Below are 13,853 nucleotides of genomic sequence, written 5' to 3'. Positions count from 1 at the left end.
TTGGAATTCCGGTCGGTAACTCGTCAAGTAGTTTCCGCCGTTTTTGTATAGATGGCGCAGTAATAGAAAAATTTAAAAAATATTACTTTCAACATTATTAAAATTATTTATCCTTTTCCTGCAATAAAACAATTATTTATCACAACAGTTTTGTATACCCTGTAATAATGCACTGTTTCATCTTTTATTTATTAAAAGATAATTTTTTCATATAATAGGATTTAGAGAACATTTTTTTTACAGAATAGAAAATTTTTATCAAAATTTGTATACATTATAAAACAATGCAAAATACAATATATATTATAAAACATTATACAATTTAATTCTCTTATAAATAGGATTACAATATACGTTATCTGTACACACTAATATAATATGGTAAATACAACTTAAAAAAATAATGCAATATTATATTCTGTGTCAATTATTTTATATGTACATACAAAGTAGTTCAGCGCAAGCATATGTAACTTTATCAAACCTTGCATCCTAAGTTCTTTAATTTGCAAAATTAAAATTTGTATTAAATAAATGAATTTTCTAATTACATTGTTTGAGTTGTGAAATACTCTCCCTAAAACAACCGAAACAATGAGACTTAATTTGCTGAAATAATTACAATGTATTTATATATGTTTGAATTTTTATTTATATATACTAAGATATGTCGAGATGTTTGTTGAACTTTTTAAAAAAGCAACATAATATAATGAAGTAGATGGCGAAAATATGTATCCTGGGCTAGTTTCTAGTAAGCTTAAACGAATGTTTCACTTCTGTGAAGAAAGGAGCCACGAAGGTGCGAAGAGTTCGCTGTTTAGTGTATCGGGTCAACAGCAGCACCAACAAGTTAAAACTGCAAACGAAAATGTTTTGTGTGCGCGATGTGAATGCACAAATGATTGCGTGAACTGCTTAAGTTCGTTATCATTTAAAGTATTTGCAAAAATTGCACAACAGTAAGAAAAATATAAAAAGTTATACTACACTATTATACTACTGCATAAGTATACAAAATCTACTTTCTCTAAGTTTTTAACTTTTTAAATAAGTAATTCTGTTTACATAACTGTAAATATATGAACTTATTACATAAATAACGATAATTTATTTTTAATATAATTATTATAAAACTTAATCAATTACAATTTCAATAACAGAAGATAGCGACTTTAATGATCATTATTCAAAATTATTTGAATTATGATTTCTATATTTCTTTTTTCTTTAACATTGATCCTTTTATCAAGAAAAAAATGATCGTACGTCCTCTTCGATCAAAAGAAAATAATTATACTAATTGAGATTTACTTGAATTGGAAAAAGTTTCAAAGTAACTTAATTTTCTAAGTCTTACTTGAGAAATGCAAATACAACATCTCCGTTGTTGTTAATTCACCAAGCCTGTTTCGACGACATGTCGACGCAAGCTAAAAGAACGTTTTTATTAAGTTTTCACGAGAAACGTGTTTAAACTTCTTTAAATTGTCTTTCATAGAAAATAGTTCTTTCTAATCGTTCTTCGTGTTATTAGTAATTGTTCTTATTCACTCTTCCAATAGAATATTCATTTGATTCATTTAGAGGCGTCAGTGAAAAGTGCAAGCCTACCGTGTTGTGGTCGCCAATAACAGCAGGCTAGATGTAAAGCTAAAATGATGACCAGAATTTCGACAAGTGCTAGTCCACTCGCGACACCGATTACTATTGCCTTGTTCGCTTCGATTGTCCTCATTATTGCATTATAACAACCCTACAATGTACATATGCTACTTTTATATCTGTTTCTTAAATATAATTTATGCAAAAGATGTTTCCAAATCATATATTTATGTTCTGACCTGTTGATAATAGGAATTAGAAGAAGTGGGGTTGATAGGGCAGGTTGGATCTTCCAACATATTGTTTTCCTTCATACAACATGCTTCAGGAACGACTTTATCCGACGATGTCCAGTTTGCACTCTCTCTAAAGTCCAAATAATTATCTACTCCACAACAATGAAGCTAAAATACAAAATACATCATTTTTTATCTGTGTTATCTAGTTGAGTATACATTCTTCATTGAATTTTTAATAACCTGAGTCATTATACCATCCCAAGCAACTGTTACTGTTTCTGCTTTATCAATGTTACTGGCATAGTATTTAATTGTGGTCTTGAGAAAGTTTTGCGTAGTTTTTTCCGCCTATAAAAATAGAAATATCAAGTATAAATTTCTACCTCTAATTAGATTGATTCATCACAACAGAAAGACTTACATCCCCTTTAAGTCCAAAAGCTAAACCTACTGCAACACATTCCAGAATTAAGATCAGAAGAATAAGAACACCGTACTGTAATTCAAAGTATAATTATATTACGTGAACGTTGTTTGCCTTGTTTCTGATGGTAGTTAAGTTACTTACAACGCAGAGAAGGCATCGAGATTCAAACATAGCTCCACAATAACCTAAGAAACTAATCAGAAAGGTAAGCGCTCCTGCCAAAATCAAGATGTACGATATTATCTTGATGACATCCGCATCCGTTTTCGTCTACAAAAATGTAATTCAATTAAGTCCAATTAAGTCCAAATACATTTTAGAAATACATGTATATTCATTCAGTCATCAGTTTCAATTTGAAAGAAAGAATTATATATTACGTAGACGTAAGAAAACGAAAACGATCAAAGTTAGCGAATAGAAAGTGGTGGGTATGCATTTTTCTCGGTAGATAATTAATTGGTAACGCTTTCGTGTTGCAATCAACGAAGCATGGAATCTCCTAAACAAATTCTTTAACCAGCAACAAGTGTTTAAACATCATCGTTCAATCTTCTTTACTCAGCTACGTTTCAATCGACGTTGTTACCTATCGTTAATCGTACTGGGTGAATAATTTGTTTCGGATAAACTGTCTTTAAAGTTTACCAGAATATCTGACTGGTCAAGCTTGCCGATGACATCAGCAAAAGAACTGCTATCGGCGCATAGCCAAATTCCAACGGCCAACGCAGCTCCTCCGGCTACCTAAAAACAAAACAAATTAGGCTCTTCATCTTGCTAATTAATCTCTTACAAGAAATAACATAATTTGCGCAAGGGAAATTCGATATCTTTACTCGGGAATGGAACGACTGATCTTCGCTAAGGAAGAAGAGTTGGACTCTACATCAAGAGTGCAATGTGTTAACATCCATATACTTACAAAGAAAACGAAATTGAAAAAACAGAGAAAGTATTTGGCACACTGCGAAGCGCAGCCCATTTTCGCTTCCTTTGCTGTAACTGTATCTGTAATCAAAAAAAAATAAATTACATTAGAATGAGGGATAAGAAATGTGATATAATTTTTCCTGAAAATCATTGGAAAGTTGTGAAAAATGCAAAAATACAGTCATGGTTACAAGTTCGTTATACAACATCAGGAATAAGGAAATATTTCTAACGAAACCCGGGAAAGATACAAATATTCTGTTTACTTTGAACCGTTTGGCCGAGGTAAGGGAAGATGTTGCTTCGCTGTCTGCAACGTCTTCGTGACGTCCCAATTACTCAATTAAAACATATTTGTCAGTTGAAATTATGCGTAGGCGGGAAACAAAGAGCTACGAAAATTGGCCGAATTAGGGCGAATTTCTGTTAATAAAGAAAACGTCTTTTGCATTTTTATTTGCATCTCGTGTCAGGGACAAACAAGTTGCATCTGTTATGAAATTCTCTATTTAGATTATCATAGAAATATTTCTAAATTGGTGTACAGAAAAAAGAAATGAAAGTGTCACGTTCAAAAGGATTGATATTTTCATAGAAGTGATAGCATTTTATGCATGACTTAACGGATTGATTGGTATAACTGTGAAGGAAAGTTAGTATCGTTCGTTTCTACTATGAGAACACGTTGTTATTGTTGGATTGCAGTATCAATATTCAACGAATCCCCAATCTGTAACTCTATTATGAGCGCAGTTCTAATTGCACGCGTTTAAAATCGCTCTCAAGCTTCTTACACGGTAGACAAAGCAACTACAATGAGCGTATTCGTGTCGAATGAAAATTTACACTTGCAAACCTTGAACACATTCAAGTAAGAAGAACATACAGGGTGTCCCATGCAACTGGGCCAAGCTTTGAAACGATAGAAGATAGAGAAAAAATTAATTAAAAAAAATTAAACGGCGCCTGATGGAGCATCACGCGGACACGTCTGGCGGTACCGGAAGTGGATGCATTGCAGAGATTTCGATGTTAAATCCAGTTGCATTGGACGCCTTGTATACGTACTCCTTACGTCCTTGGATTGTCTTCTACGTAATATAACAGTTGACAATCTAGTTTTTTCTTCCGTCAGCAGCTTATTATTCTTCCTTATTCATTATGCCTCTGCAAATGTATCATTTTGTTAATTACGTATCGGATACGTTACATGAGATCCATCAAATCTACAGTTTGTTTTAATGACAAAATTATCAGAAGTTCGTTGTATCCAACTTCCAGCTTCATAAAAGTAAAAGTGTTGAAATATAAAAATACGTACTATTACGCTACCTGCAACCAGTTATCGATTGAAAAAAAAAGAACGTACTACAACGTCATTTAATTTTTTTGATCCAATGCAGATATATTTTCCATACTGCAAACTTTCACCCTTTGGTTCCACCAATTTTCTTACTAAAACCTGGAATATCTCGGTTCTCTTAGAATCAAAAAGGTAGATACTTTTTGTTAAGTACTCTGACCAACTGGTTGCACATATTAAAGGCCATTTGTTCGGCATTTAATTTTAGCAGTTCAACGAGTTTGACAACTTTCGATGATGACGCAATGCAAACTCACAAATGTGTATCGTTTTCTCGTTGCATAATGCACGGCGTGCAAGCTTAGAATGCACTTACCCGAGAAATCCATGATCTCGATAGCAGTGATTCATTTTTTTTTCTTTTTAATCACCTGCTTTCCGTACAATTAAAATAATTATTTCAAAAGGTAGGTACATTCTATTCGGAATATCAATGCTCGTGTTTACAGAAAATCAGTGGTATTTCGATAGAATTCTCTGTTACGTTAGAAACTAGGCATCGGAGAGAACTAAAATGGACACTCGTTACGAGACCGCGATGTAACTCGGTCTAATAGCTTCCTGATTATTTCGTGAGCCGCTCAGCTGATTTCCTCTCTCTCCTGTTACGATCATTTTAACCCTCCTTGTTACCGAGATCACGGCTTATTTCTCACGGAAAATCAGATGACTCACGCGTTATTTGTTCGCGAATTAAGGAATAATAAGTGTATACGTGTACAAATTACGTTGGTTTCAATTAAAAGTACATATCTTTTGAATTCAAGTTTCATATTCGATCCTTTATCAGATAATAACGAGTCATAAAGGGGATTCAAATTTCAGAAATATCTGTGTATCACCCAATTTCTTAACGCATTACCTATCGCCCTCAAATAAAATAGATAAGCACTATCGCCCTGTAACATTTATTATTTCAACCGATGGCGTCGAACAGCCTCTTCGTAAGATTCTAGAAATTGTAGCATTCTAAAAGGCCGAATATTAACAGGGCAAATCGCGATTATCTGCTTAATCATATAAAAAGATGTAGCGATAAGGTATACGTAAGTATATCGGTATTAAATCTCTACAAGTGCCGTTCGTTGTAGCATACTTCGCTAATGTTTGTTCCAGAGGTGAATGCTATTTGTCGAAGACAGGGTGAAGCAACCCCTAGGGAAAACGTTTTCATTCAAGCCGGCTTAAGCACCTAACGTAACGAGGGCATTGACGTCCTACAAAGTGCATGCCGTGTGTTGTTATGGAGACACTACTCATCACAATACCGATTTTTCTTTTTCGATCAATTATGTATTGCATTCCTACCCGTCGAAAACCTGAAAAATAATATATTATATTTTATTCCATTAACGTTATTGAATTTATTAATTTTGTTTCCTTACTAAAATTCCATATAAATCATTGTATAAATTATTAACTTTGTTACCTTATTATATAAATAAAAATAGTTTCAGCAGAAGAAAATGGGACTTTTAACGATTTCTTTTACGTGGACACAAATAGATTCTCTGTTGGCCTAATTTTAAACTCCTCCAACATCTTCGAATTCCTAAGATTAAATAATAAATATAGTTTCTAATTAAAACCTCTTTTCTTTATTTTATTTATAATGATGAATTCTCTTTAGCCTTCTGAAAACGGACGTTCTGGGTTATGGTCACTTTGACCCGCAATTAAAACGTGAAAATTTAATCGTGAAAAGTGCGTACGAACAACGGAACAGCAACAAGTGGTGGATAATTAGAGGGGAATAGATTTTATCAAAAAATATTTCTTTCTCAACCTCGTCGACCTGATCTTATCTCGATAGAATTTACATTCTGCGGGGAGATATATTGTCCCTTTGGATTATACACAGTGTACCGAAAATAAGCGAAAAATTTAGAATAAAATTTCTTTATACGAGGCTTTGGTACCATATAAATTGATTACCACTGAGATTTATTATTTGTCAGTGAGATCTTTGAATCCACCATTTTTAATTTTTCCATACTTTCGAATTTTAAACGACGCAAAACTACCGTCAGCGACGACGATTATTTTATTAATTTTATCGCATATTTTCAATTTATTATAAAATATTAATTTACATTTAGCAACAATAAAAAAAAACTTAAATCTATGCCCTTTAAAGCATTTACTTAAACGATTACCTTAAATTATAACAGTGTCAAGTATTAAATTGTAAAATATAGTGATCTCGAAAAGAAGAAGATGACAAAGAGGAGGATAAATACCGTAAAATGATAGATAAAGAAAGAATGAGGATAGAGGGCAAAGGGAGAAGGGTAAACGGGAAGGAGGTTGGGAAGAGGGGGAGAGAGAGAGAGAAATTTCCAAGAGAAAGTCGTGTACCTCATTATAAAAAGAATATAAAACAGTAAATTGTCGTCTGAAATTTCAGCTGTATAAATTTTTTCATACTGAACAAAAAAAATCAGTATATTCAATAAAAATATGATTATTTCGTGTGTACTGACATTATATACGTACGTAATTTTTATAAATATTATACAAAAAAATTTTATACATATAAAAAAAAATTATTTGAACAATTGTCATCTTAATTTTATTTTAAGTAAAATTTTTAACCAAATAAATCTCTTCAAGCCCTAAAGACGAAGATAGCAAAACGTTTAAAATATGTAAGAAACCGTTGTACGAAAATGTAAGGCGTCACTAAATACATAAGAAGACGAACTTATTCAAATAAGTGATTCTTGCGACCATATCAATGTTTTATTTTCGGGTCGTAAAATCACATGAATCATTAACTGTTGCTTCGGGATTCCTAAATAAATCTAATAAGGTCGTCGACAGAAAAGAAAGTGATTATATTTTATTTCGTCGTTAAATATCTTTTACGTAAAGAATAACTGAACTGTAAAATTCCTACGTCGTATGACAATTAAGAAGCGAAAAACAATTATCCTTATCGAAAGATACAGAAAGAAAGAAGGAAAAGAGAATAGATGACTTACGTTTACGATGCTGCTGCACCTAAGATTCTCCAGCAAGAGATTTCCCAAAGCTTGAAGATTAGTACGAATAACACATTTCACACCACATCACTGTTTAATGCCACTATAAAAATAGAAGAATCGAGTTGTAATAATTTTACCGGCGTCATTCGTGCCAACAAATTCTTTTAGACACAAACAACCGAAGAGACGTCGTTACTCGACGCCGTTTGCCGCGCATCTACCACAGATACCTGTCGCGGTAGTCCTACCACCAATGGCGGCAACTATGCTGTGATTGGAGAACTACTGGCCAATCATCGATAAGCTTCTGAAGCGTTGAAAATTTCGCGCCCCTATATAAATATAATAGAATATTAGATATATTGTTGTAAATAAAGTTAAATTTCATTTTTTACTTACAAAAAAGATTACTTATTCAATTAAAAAAGAATATCAATGCTTCATTCACAAATTTTAACTTTATCTTTATTTTAACATATTAAGCAAAATAATAAAATTAGTTAAAATCAAATGAAACATTTATATACAATTTCACAACATATAATGGAATAATAGAACTGGTGGGATTATTCTTCTATCTGTTCCATTTTACCTACACATTTTCATGAAATCAATTTTGCATTTAGTTATTTGCGTACACGTTCAGGCTTTTTTACAAACTTTACAGTTATTTATGATTATTTATTGATATCATTAACGTACATATATGTATTTATTGCAAGTATTAGAAAATGTGACGTAATTTGAGTGTTGCTAATTAATAGTTCCTATGTACGTCACTTGTGCTTTATTGCACTTTTTAAGTTTAAATTAAAAAACAGTACTTTATTTATCTTTATTGCAGGATTATATTTTATTATTTACAATGATTTTTTGAAAATCATAAAACAATAACATATGTGTGTACGTAAATATAAATAAATATAAATTAGACTCCTTCAATTCAGTTTCTTACTATTATATAAAGATTGAAAATTACTTAAAGAAAACTTTCAACAATTACAGATAATTTTTCGACACTTCAAAGTTTATAAATGTTTTTCTTTCCAATAGAGTTAATATCAAGTGGTATACAAGTGAAGTATTATCTACGTTTATTATAATTATTTTTTTTTCGAACAAGTTTCGTACGTGAATTTACAGGAACGTAAGACTCTCAACCTTCTGATTATTTTTTTTTAAAGAAAACGATATTTTAAAAAACTGAATTATTAGAAATACATAACAAAACGAAAAAGAAACGACGATATTTCAATCTTAAACCTGTTAATATTGATGAGCAAATATATATTATAATATATATACGTATTTATAAACAACAATATACACGTTTACTAAAATTTCATTTCTTCAAACGAATGAAAAAATTAATTGAACATGATTTCGTTAGTTTCAATATAATACACTTTTTGCTAACTAACTGTGGCACTGAGGAAAAGTAAGACTATTTTTTACATCTTCTTTAAGCTTAATATCGCATTTGTCTATAACGGTATTTTCACAAAGAATTGATATTTTAGCATTTTGTATAGATTTAAATCGTTTGGACGCTTGTTCTACGTCTCTGTCCAAACCGTCTTCATCCGGTACCAGCGGCTTTTTACCCAATGTTTTACTAAAAGGTTTTATAAGTAAAGAGTCCTTTCGAAACGTTACATCTTTTAAATCATAAATAAAATCCTTGTTTAAAGGTTTTATTTTATTGCGAATAGGACGTTGCGGTTTTGAATGATTTTGCATAGACATATTGTCGCCTTCTTTTAAATCGGAACAGCTCGATTGTGCTGTTTCATTATCTTTTATACTTTCTAGCTCTTCTTTTTTGTCTACTTGTTTCGTAGAATCCATTTCAGGTGGCCCAAATATAACTTCCATTACCATTTTTCTAACATCAGGATCCAATAGATTATTTTGTTCCTTAGTATTAATAGTTGATGCCTCTTGTTGAGATTCTCCATTTATGTGAACTATTTCTTGATGCATTGTCGAATCTGTGTTTAATTTTTTTTTGTCTTCCTCCTTTTCTTTTTCTTTCTCCTGTTCATTGTCTTTCTCCTTTTCCTTTTCTTTCTCCTTTTCCTTTTCTTTTTCCTTTTCTTTTTCTCTTTCCTTTTCTTTTTCCTTTTCCTTTTCTTTTTCCTTTTCCTTTTCTTTCTCCTTTTCCTTTTCTTTCTCTTTTTCCTTTTCTTTCTCCTTTTCTTTTTCTTTCTCCTTTTCTTTTTCTTTCTCCTTTTCCTTTTCCTTCTCCTTTTCCTTTTCTTTCTCTTTTTCCTTTTCTTTTTCGATTACAGTTTTTTCTTCGACTTGAACTTCTGATTCTACACGTTCTTCTATAACTTCCGGAGTACTGGACTCCTTTTCTAAGTTTGTTATATCCACCATAATAGTTTGATCACGTATAGATTGATTCTCTGGGATCAGACCTATCATATCTTCTATGATAACACGATTGTTCTGAGCGTTATGCATTTTATTACAATGTGCTACACAATCGCATTTGACGAAACATTTAAAATTGCACAGTTTACATCGATAACGGTTCCAACCAATATGAATGGCAGCATGTCTTCTTAAATTAGTCGCTGACATGAATTTTCGTTTACACTTAAGGCACTGAAGTTTTGGAAGATTTATTATCGAAGCCACTTTTTCTTCCATTAATAATACGTTATCCACGTTTTTCATTTCTGCAGCTTGTTCAGTATTTATATCCAAAGATATGTTTCTTGTAACATTTGCTGAAAATAAAAGTTTTGATTTCATAGAAAATATCTTGTATAATTAAATATAAATGTTATCAACATAATATGTAACTTACCTGGACTGTTACTTAATCTTTTTGGACTATCCTTGCCTTTTCTTTTTCTACTTCCAACACTGATTTTCGGTTTATTTATATTAGTATACACAATCTCTATAGGATCAGAAATATCACTTGTAGAAGGAACGTTGATTTTCTCCGTAGTTTTTTCTACTCCATTTGTATAAACTGCCGCAATTTCTTTGCTCGGTTCATTTCGAGAACTTAATTTTCCAGTATCTAACATTTCCCAATCTTCTTTACTTAAAGTTGCAACGGATTCTACGCGAATAGGTGTTTCGTTACTATGATTAATTTCAGCCGAAATAGAACAATTTTCTGCATTCAAATTCTTCTGAATTTCTGAATTAATAATTATATTTTCCTTTGGAATAGGATCTGGTGAAATTTTATTCGCTCTTTTTACTTTATTTGTGCTTTCACAGGCTGCAACACGCCTATGGCAATACTGTGAATGAGCGGACAAGGCTGCCTTCCTATCAAATCTTTTTCCACAACCACCGCATCTTTGCAATTCTGCATCAGATTCTAAGTGATCCATCCATTCCTATCAAAATACTATGTTTTAAATTAACAATATTTTAATGAAAATTAACGTATTACATTGATAACCGAGATACCTGAGTTTCATTAATTCTTAATGCATCGTTCGTTAAGGTTTTGTTGGCATCTTCTTTTTGTAAATCCTCGGCAACAGTCGTATCCTTCATATATGCTTTTTCTTGAATCTGTGACCTAAGTTTCCGTACTTCTTCACTGGTTTTCCTATGAGCTATAAGACGGATTAATGAAAGCTAACACGTTTCTAATTTAAATGTCATTGATCACTTATACAAACTATATATATATATATTGTACGTACTTTTAAAGAGATGTCGATAAACACTCCAAGTATTTGCAAATGTAGCAGTACAAAATGGACAGGGAAAACATAACCTGTGAGATGTATGCAATGTCTTTGTATGAACAGCTAACGTTTTCTTTGTTGAAAACCTTGCACTGCATATAGTACAAACTTCAGGAGTTCTACTAACTCCTTCTGCACTACTGCTTTCAGTCCTGCTGTTACTGTTTGACTCTTCGATAGACTGTACAAGATGTCCATTTGAATTTAAGACTGCAGTTTGTCCACTTATCATATCTGTTAGCTCTGTTACCTAAATATCATTGAATTTATAATAAAATATTTCACGCAACATTACTTTGTTAATTATCTTTGTTTTTAATCAGTTATTTGTAAATGATACCTGTGCTTTCATTAAATCTTTATGATCTTGATTTGAAACTATTGACTCAACAGTTTGATAAACTGCTGATGAATTTGACTGCACAGTTTCCAAACAGATCCATTCTGTATTACTTCGTAAATTTTCTGTTTGTTTTTTCTGTAACATATTAACAACAGAAGTGAGATCCTTTTTTTCTTCTTTTTTAAAAACTTGACTTCTCAAGATTCTATCATTTCCACAAACCTCTTGAAGCAATTTCTCTGGTTTCTCATTATTTGATTCACTTGTAAAAGCCTGTAAAATATATATGCATATACACAATCTTTATATATATTTTTTAAATCAAGTTGCAGTTAAAAATTTGGAATACTTTTAATGCATTCTATATTTGAAATATTATATAAATAACTTATTTTTAATAACAAAAATCAATAATATAGCATAAGAGATAACAACATTTAAATAAAAATATCTAATTGTATTAGTATTATTTAGATCATTAATTCATTCATTTGCTGTTAGAAAAATTACTTGTTACTTTAACTTTGTATTATAATAAACAGAATAGAACGTACTGTAGTATAATCATTGAAAGAATTCTTAGTAAACGTGACATCAAATTTTTCTTTACAGTAAATACGTTTATGCGAGATGAAATTAACCAAACTTCTAAATAGGCTTCTGCATATACGACATTCGTATACCAGATCACATTCATATGTCAAAATAGATTTAATTTCTTCGCTGCCGCTTTCTAAAATTTTGGTTGCACGATACAGATTTGAAACGCTTGTATCAATTGGTTGACTTAGTTGAGATAAATCTGGATTTATAGTGGTAACTTCTGTTGGTGGAAATTTAACTTTTCCAAATTTCCCATTAGGTTTTTTACTTTTGGTCTTTGCTTTCATCGATTTCATTTTCCATAAATATCGCACATCCAACGTATTATCTCATAAGAACTGAAAAAATAAATGTATTATGAAATTATGTAAGCTTAACAATCCTAGCTAATCATAATATAAAGAATATACATAAATTGATCAATTACATAATGTAGCAGTTAATTATAAATAATAAGAAAGAAATTGAAGAGCTCAGGGAAGAAATAAAGGTAATTATAACAGCATAGTTCAAAGTGATATTTTAAAGAACTGAAAGATTATGTATAAGAAAATATGTTTTAAAAATAATAATTCATCTTCTGATATAAAGGGAATACTTAAAAATTCATTAAAAACTATGAATTTAAAAGTGAAACAAGAAAAAGCATACAATGGGGATGTACCGTCTCTCCTGCATTTTACTGCGTAAAAATCAATTTTTGCTTTTCAGATTTTGAAGTTATGAAGAAAACAAATTACTAAGAAGCAATAATGTCTGTTAAAAATGAGTTCTCTCACAAGAAAGACACGCGATTTAGATCTTCTTATACAAGACTGATTCTGATTTCGATCGAGCTACGACCTCCATTTTTCCAAAACCTAGCAGTTCTTGGCTCTACCACTTTAGTGAAACGGTACCGTGGGCAGCACATTCATTTTATTGAAGAATAATTTTACTTATTATTTAAATTTTCTTATTTATTCAATAATTTTCAATGAAAATTCGACGTACCATTGACCTGCAGAAGTAATTCAGCAAGCTCATGATATAAAGCATAAGTTATGAATTAAAAATTATACGTTTTCTTAAAAATTTATTACAGAAGGTTATGTCCCTTTAATTTTTATAAAAATTATATTTAGCAATTAAAATAAAGTAAAACTTATCATTTCCCCAATTATGATAAATACAAATTTTACCACAAAAATTTTACAAGTAATTTAATAGAAACAATGCATGATCCTATCATATAGTAATGACTAATAATAAAAGAAAAAGATTTCCTTGAAAAGTAATTTGAATTGTGCTATATTTTTCAAATCTGTGCATATAAACATTGAAGTATATTATATTAAGATTTTTTAAGCTTTTTCCTATATGCATTATGCGTGAAGACCTTACGTATTTCTTTTTCACTTGTATCTTTTAACATTAAATTTTAAACTATCATATCTTCTATTACAATTGAATTTAACTTTGTATAAACAAAATTAAAGGTTTATACATATTTTATAAACCTTTATATATATTGGGAAGAATCTTTATAAAAAATGAAATAATAAAAACATAATTTTCATTTACCATTAGAAATTATAATAGCCCACTGCATACAATAACTTAGACTTCAGATTCATTAAAAATCT

General features: G+C 30.8%; 2 protein-coding genes across 9 annotated transcripts; both read right to left on the bottom strand.

The window, feature by feature from the left end:
- Window positions 1-301: 301 nt before the first annotated feature.
- On the bottom strand, window positions 302-7,762 carry LOC114874204 (tetraspanin-1). Of its 8 annotated transcripts, none has more exons than XM_029183287.2 (10): window positions 7,552-7,762; window positions 5,997-6,119; window positions 5,664-5,886; window positions 3,197-3,282; window positions 2,920-3,018; window positions 2,413-2,541; window positions 2,266-2,340; window positions 2,085-2,192; window positions 1,845-2,009; window positions 302-1,756 (listed from the first exon to the last, which is right to left on the bottom strand). In XM_029183287.2, the coding sequence occupies exons 4-10, from the start codon at window positions 3,254-3,256 to the stop codon at window positions 1,580-1,582; spliced, it is 813 nt and encodes a 270-aa protein (XP_029039120.1). In that variant the 5' UTR covers window positions 3,257-3,282; window positions 5,664-5,886; window positions 5,997-6,119; window positions 7,552-7,762; the 3' UTR covers window positions 302-1,579. The 8 variants fall into 8 exon arrangements, with proteins under 8 accessions (XP_029039120.1, XP_029039124.1, XP_029039119.1 ...); XM_029183291.2 differs by lacking the exons at window positions 5,664-5,886; window positions 5,997-6,119 and having other exon boundaries at window positions 302-859; window positions 1,361-1,433; window positions 1,615-1,756; XM_029183286.2 differs by lacking the exons at window positions 5,664-5,886; window positions 5,997-6,119 and having other exon boundaries at window positions 302-1,433; window positions 1,615-1,756.
- A 452-nt stretch (window positions 7,763-8,214) lies between these two features.
- Window positions 8,215-13,315, bottom strand: LOC114874255 (zinc finger protein 800). The gene is given in 9 exon segments (XM_029183383.2): window positions 8,215-9,588; window positions 9,844-10,292; window positions 10,373-10,922; window positions 10,996-11,147; window positions 11,238-11,532; window positions 11,623-11,898; window positions 12,180-12,521; window positions 12,524-12,566; window positions 12,893-13,315. Coding segments are annotated over 9 exon segments (2,739 nt in total). The 5' UTR covers window positions 12,907-13,315; the 3' UTR covers window positions 8,215-8,970.
- Window positions 13,316-13,853: the final 538 nt, after the last annotated feature.

This window comes from Osmia bicornis, chromosome 10 (genome assembly GCF_907164935.1).
Source record: "Osmia bicornis bicornis chromosome 10, iOsmBic2.1, whole genome shotgun sequence".
Classification (NCBI taxonomy): domain Eukaryota; kingdom Metazoa; phylum Arthropoda; class Insecta; order Hymenoptera; family Megachilidae; genus Osmia; species Osmia bicornis.
The sequence above is the reverse complement of the archived record's forward strand: the minus strand, read 5'-3'. Positions and strand labels throughout refer to the sequence as shown.

Coding starts and splice junctions, on each gene's coding strand:
- LOC114874204 (XM_029183287.2), bottom strand. CDS start 3,256: ATGGGCTGCGCTTCGCAGTGTGCCAAATACTTTCTCTGTTTTTTCAAT. Junction 2,542..2,919: donor TTGACCAGTCAGATATTCTG/GTAAACTTTAAA, acceptor ACATTTTTGTAG/ACGAAAACGGATGCGGATGT. Junction 2,341..2,412: donor CTCGATGCCTTCTCTGCGTT/GTAAGTAACTTA, acceptor TTTGAATTACAG/TACGGTGTTCTTATTCTTCT.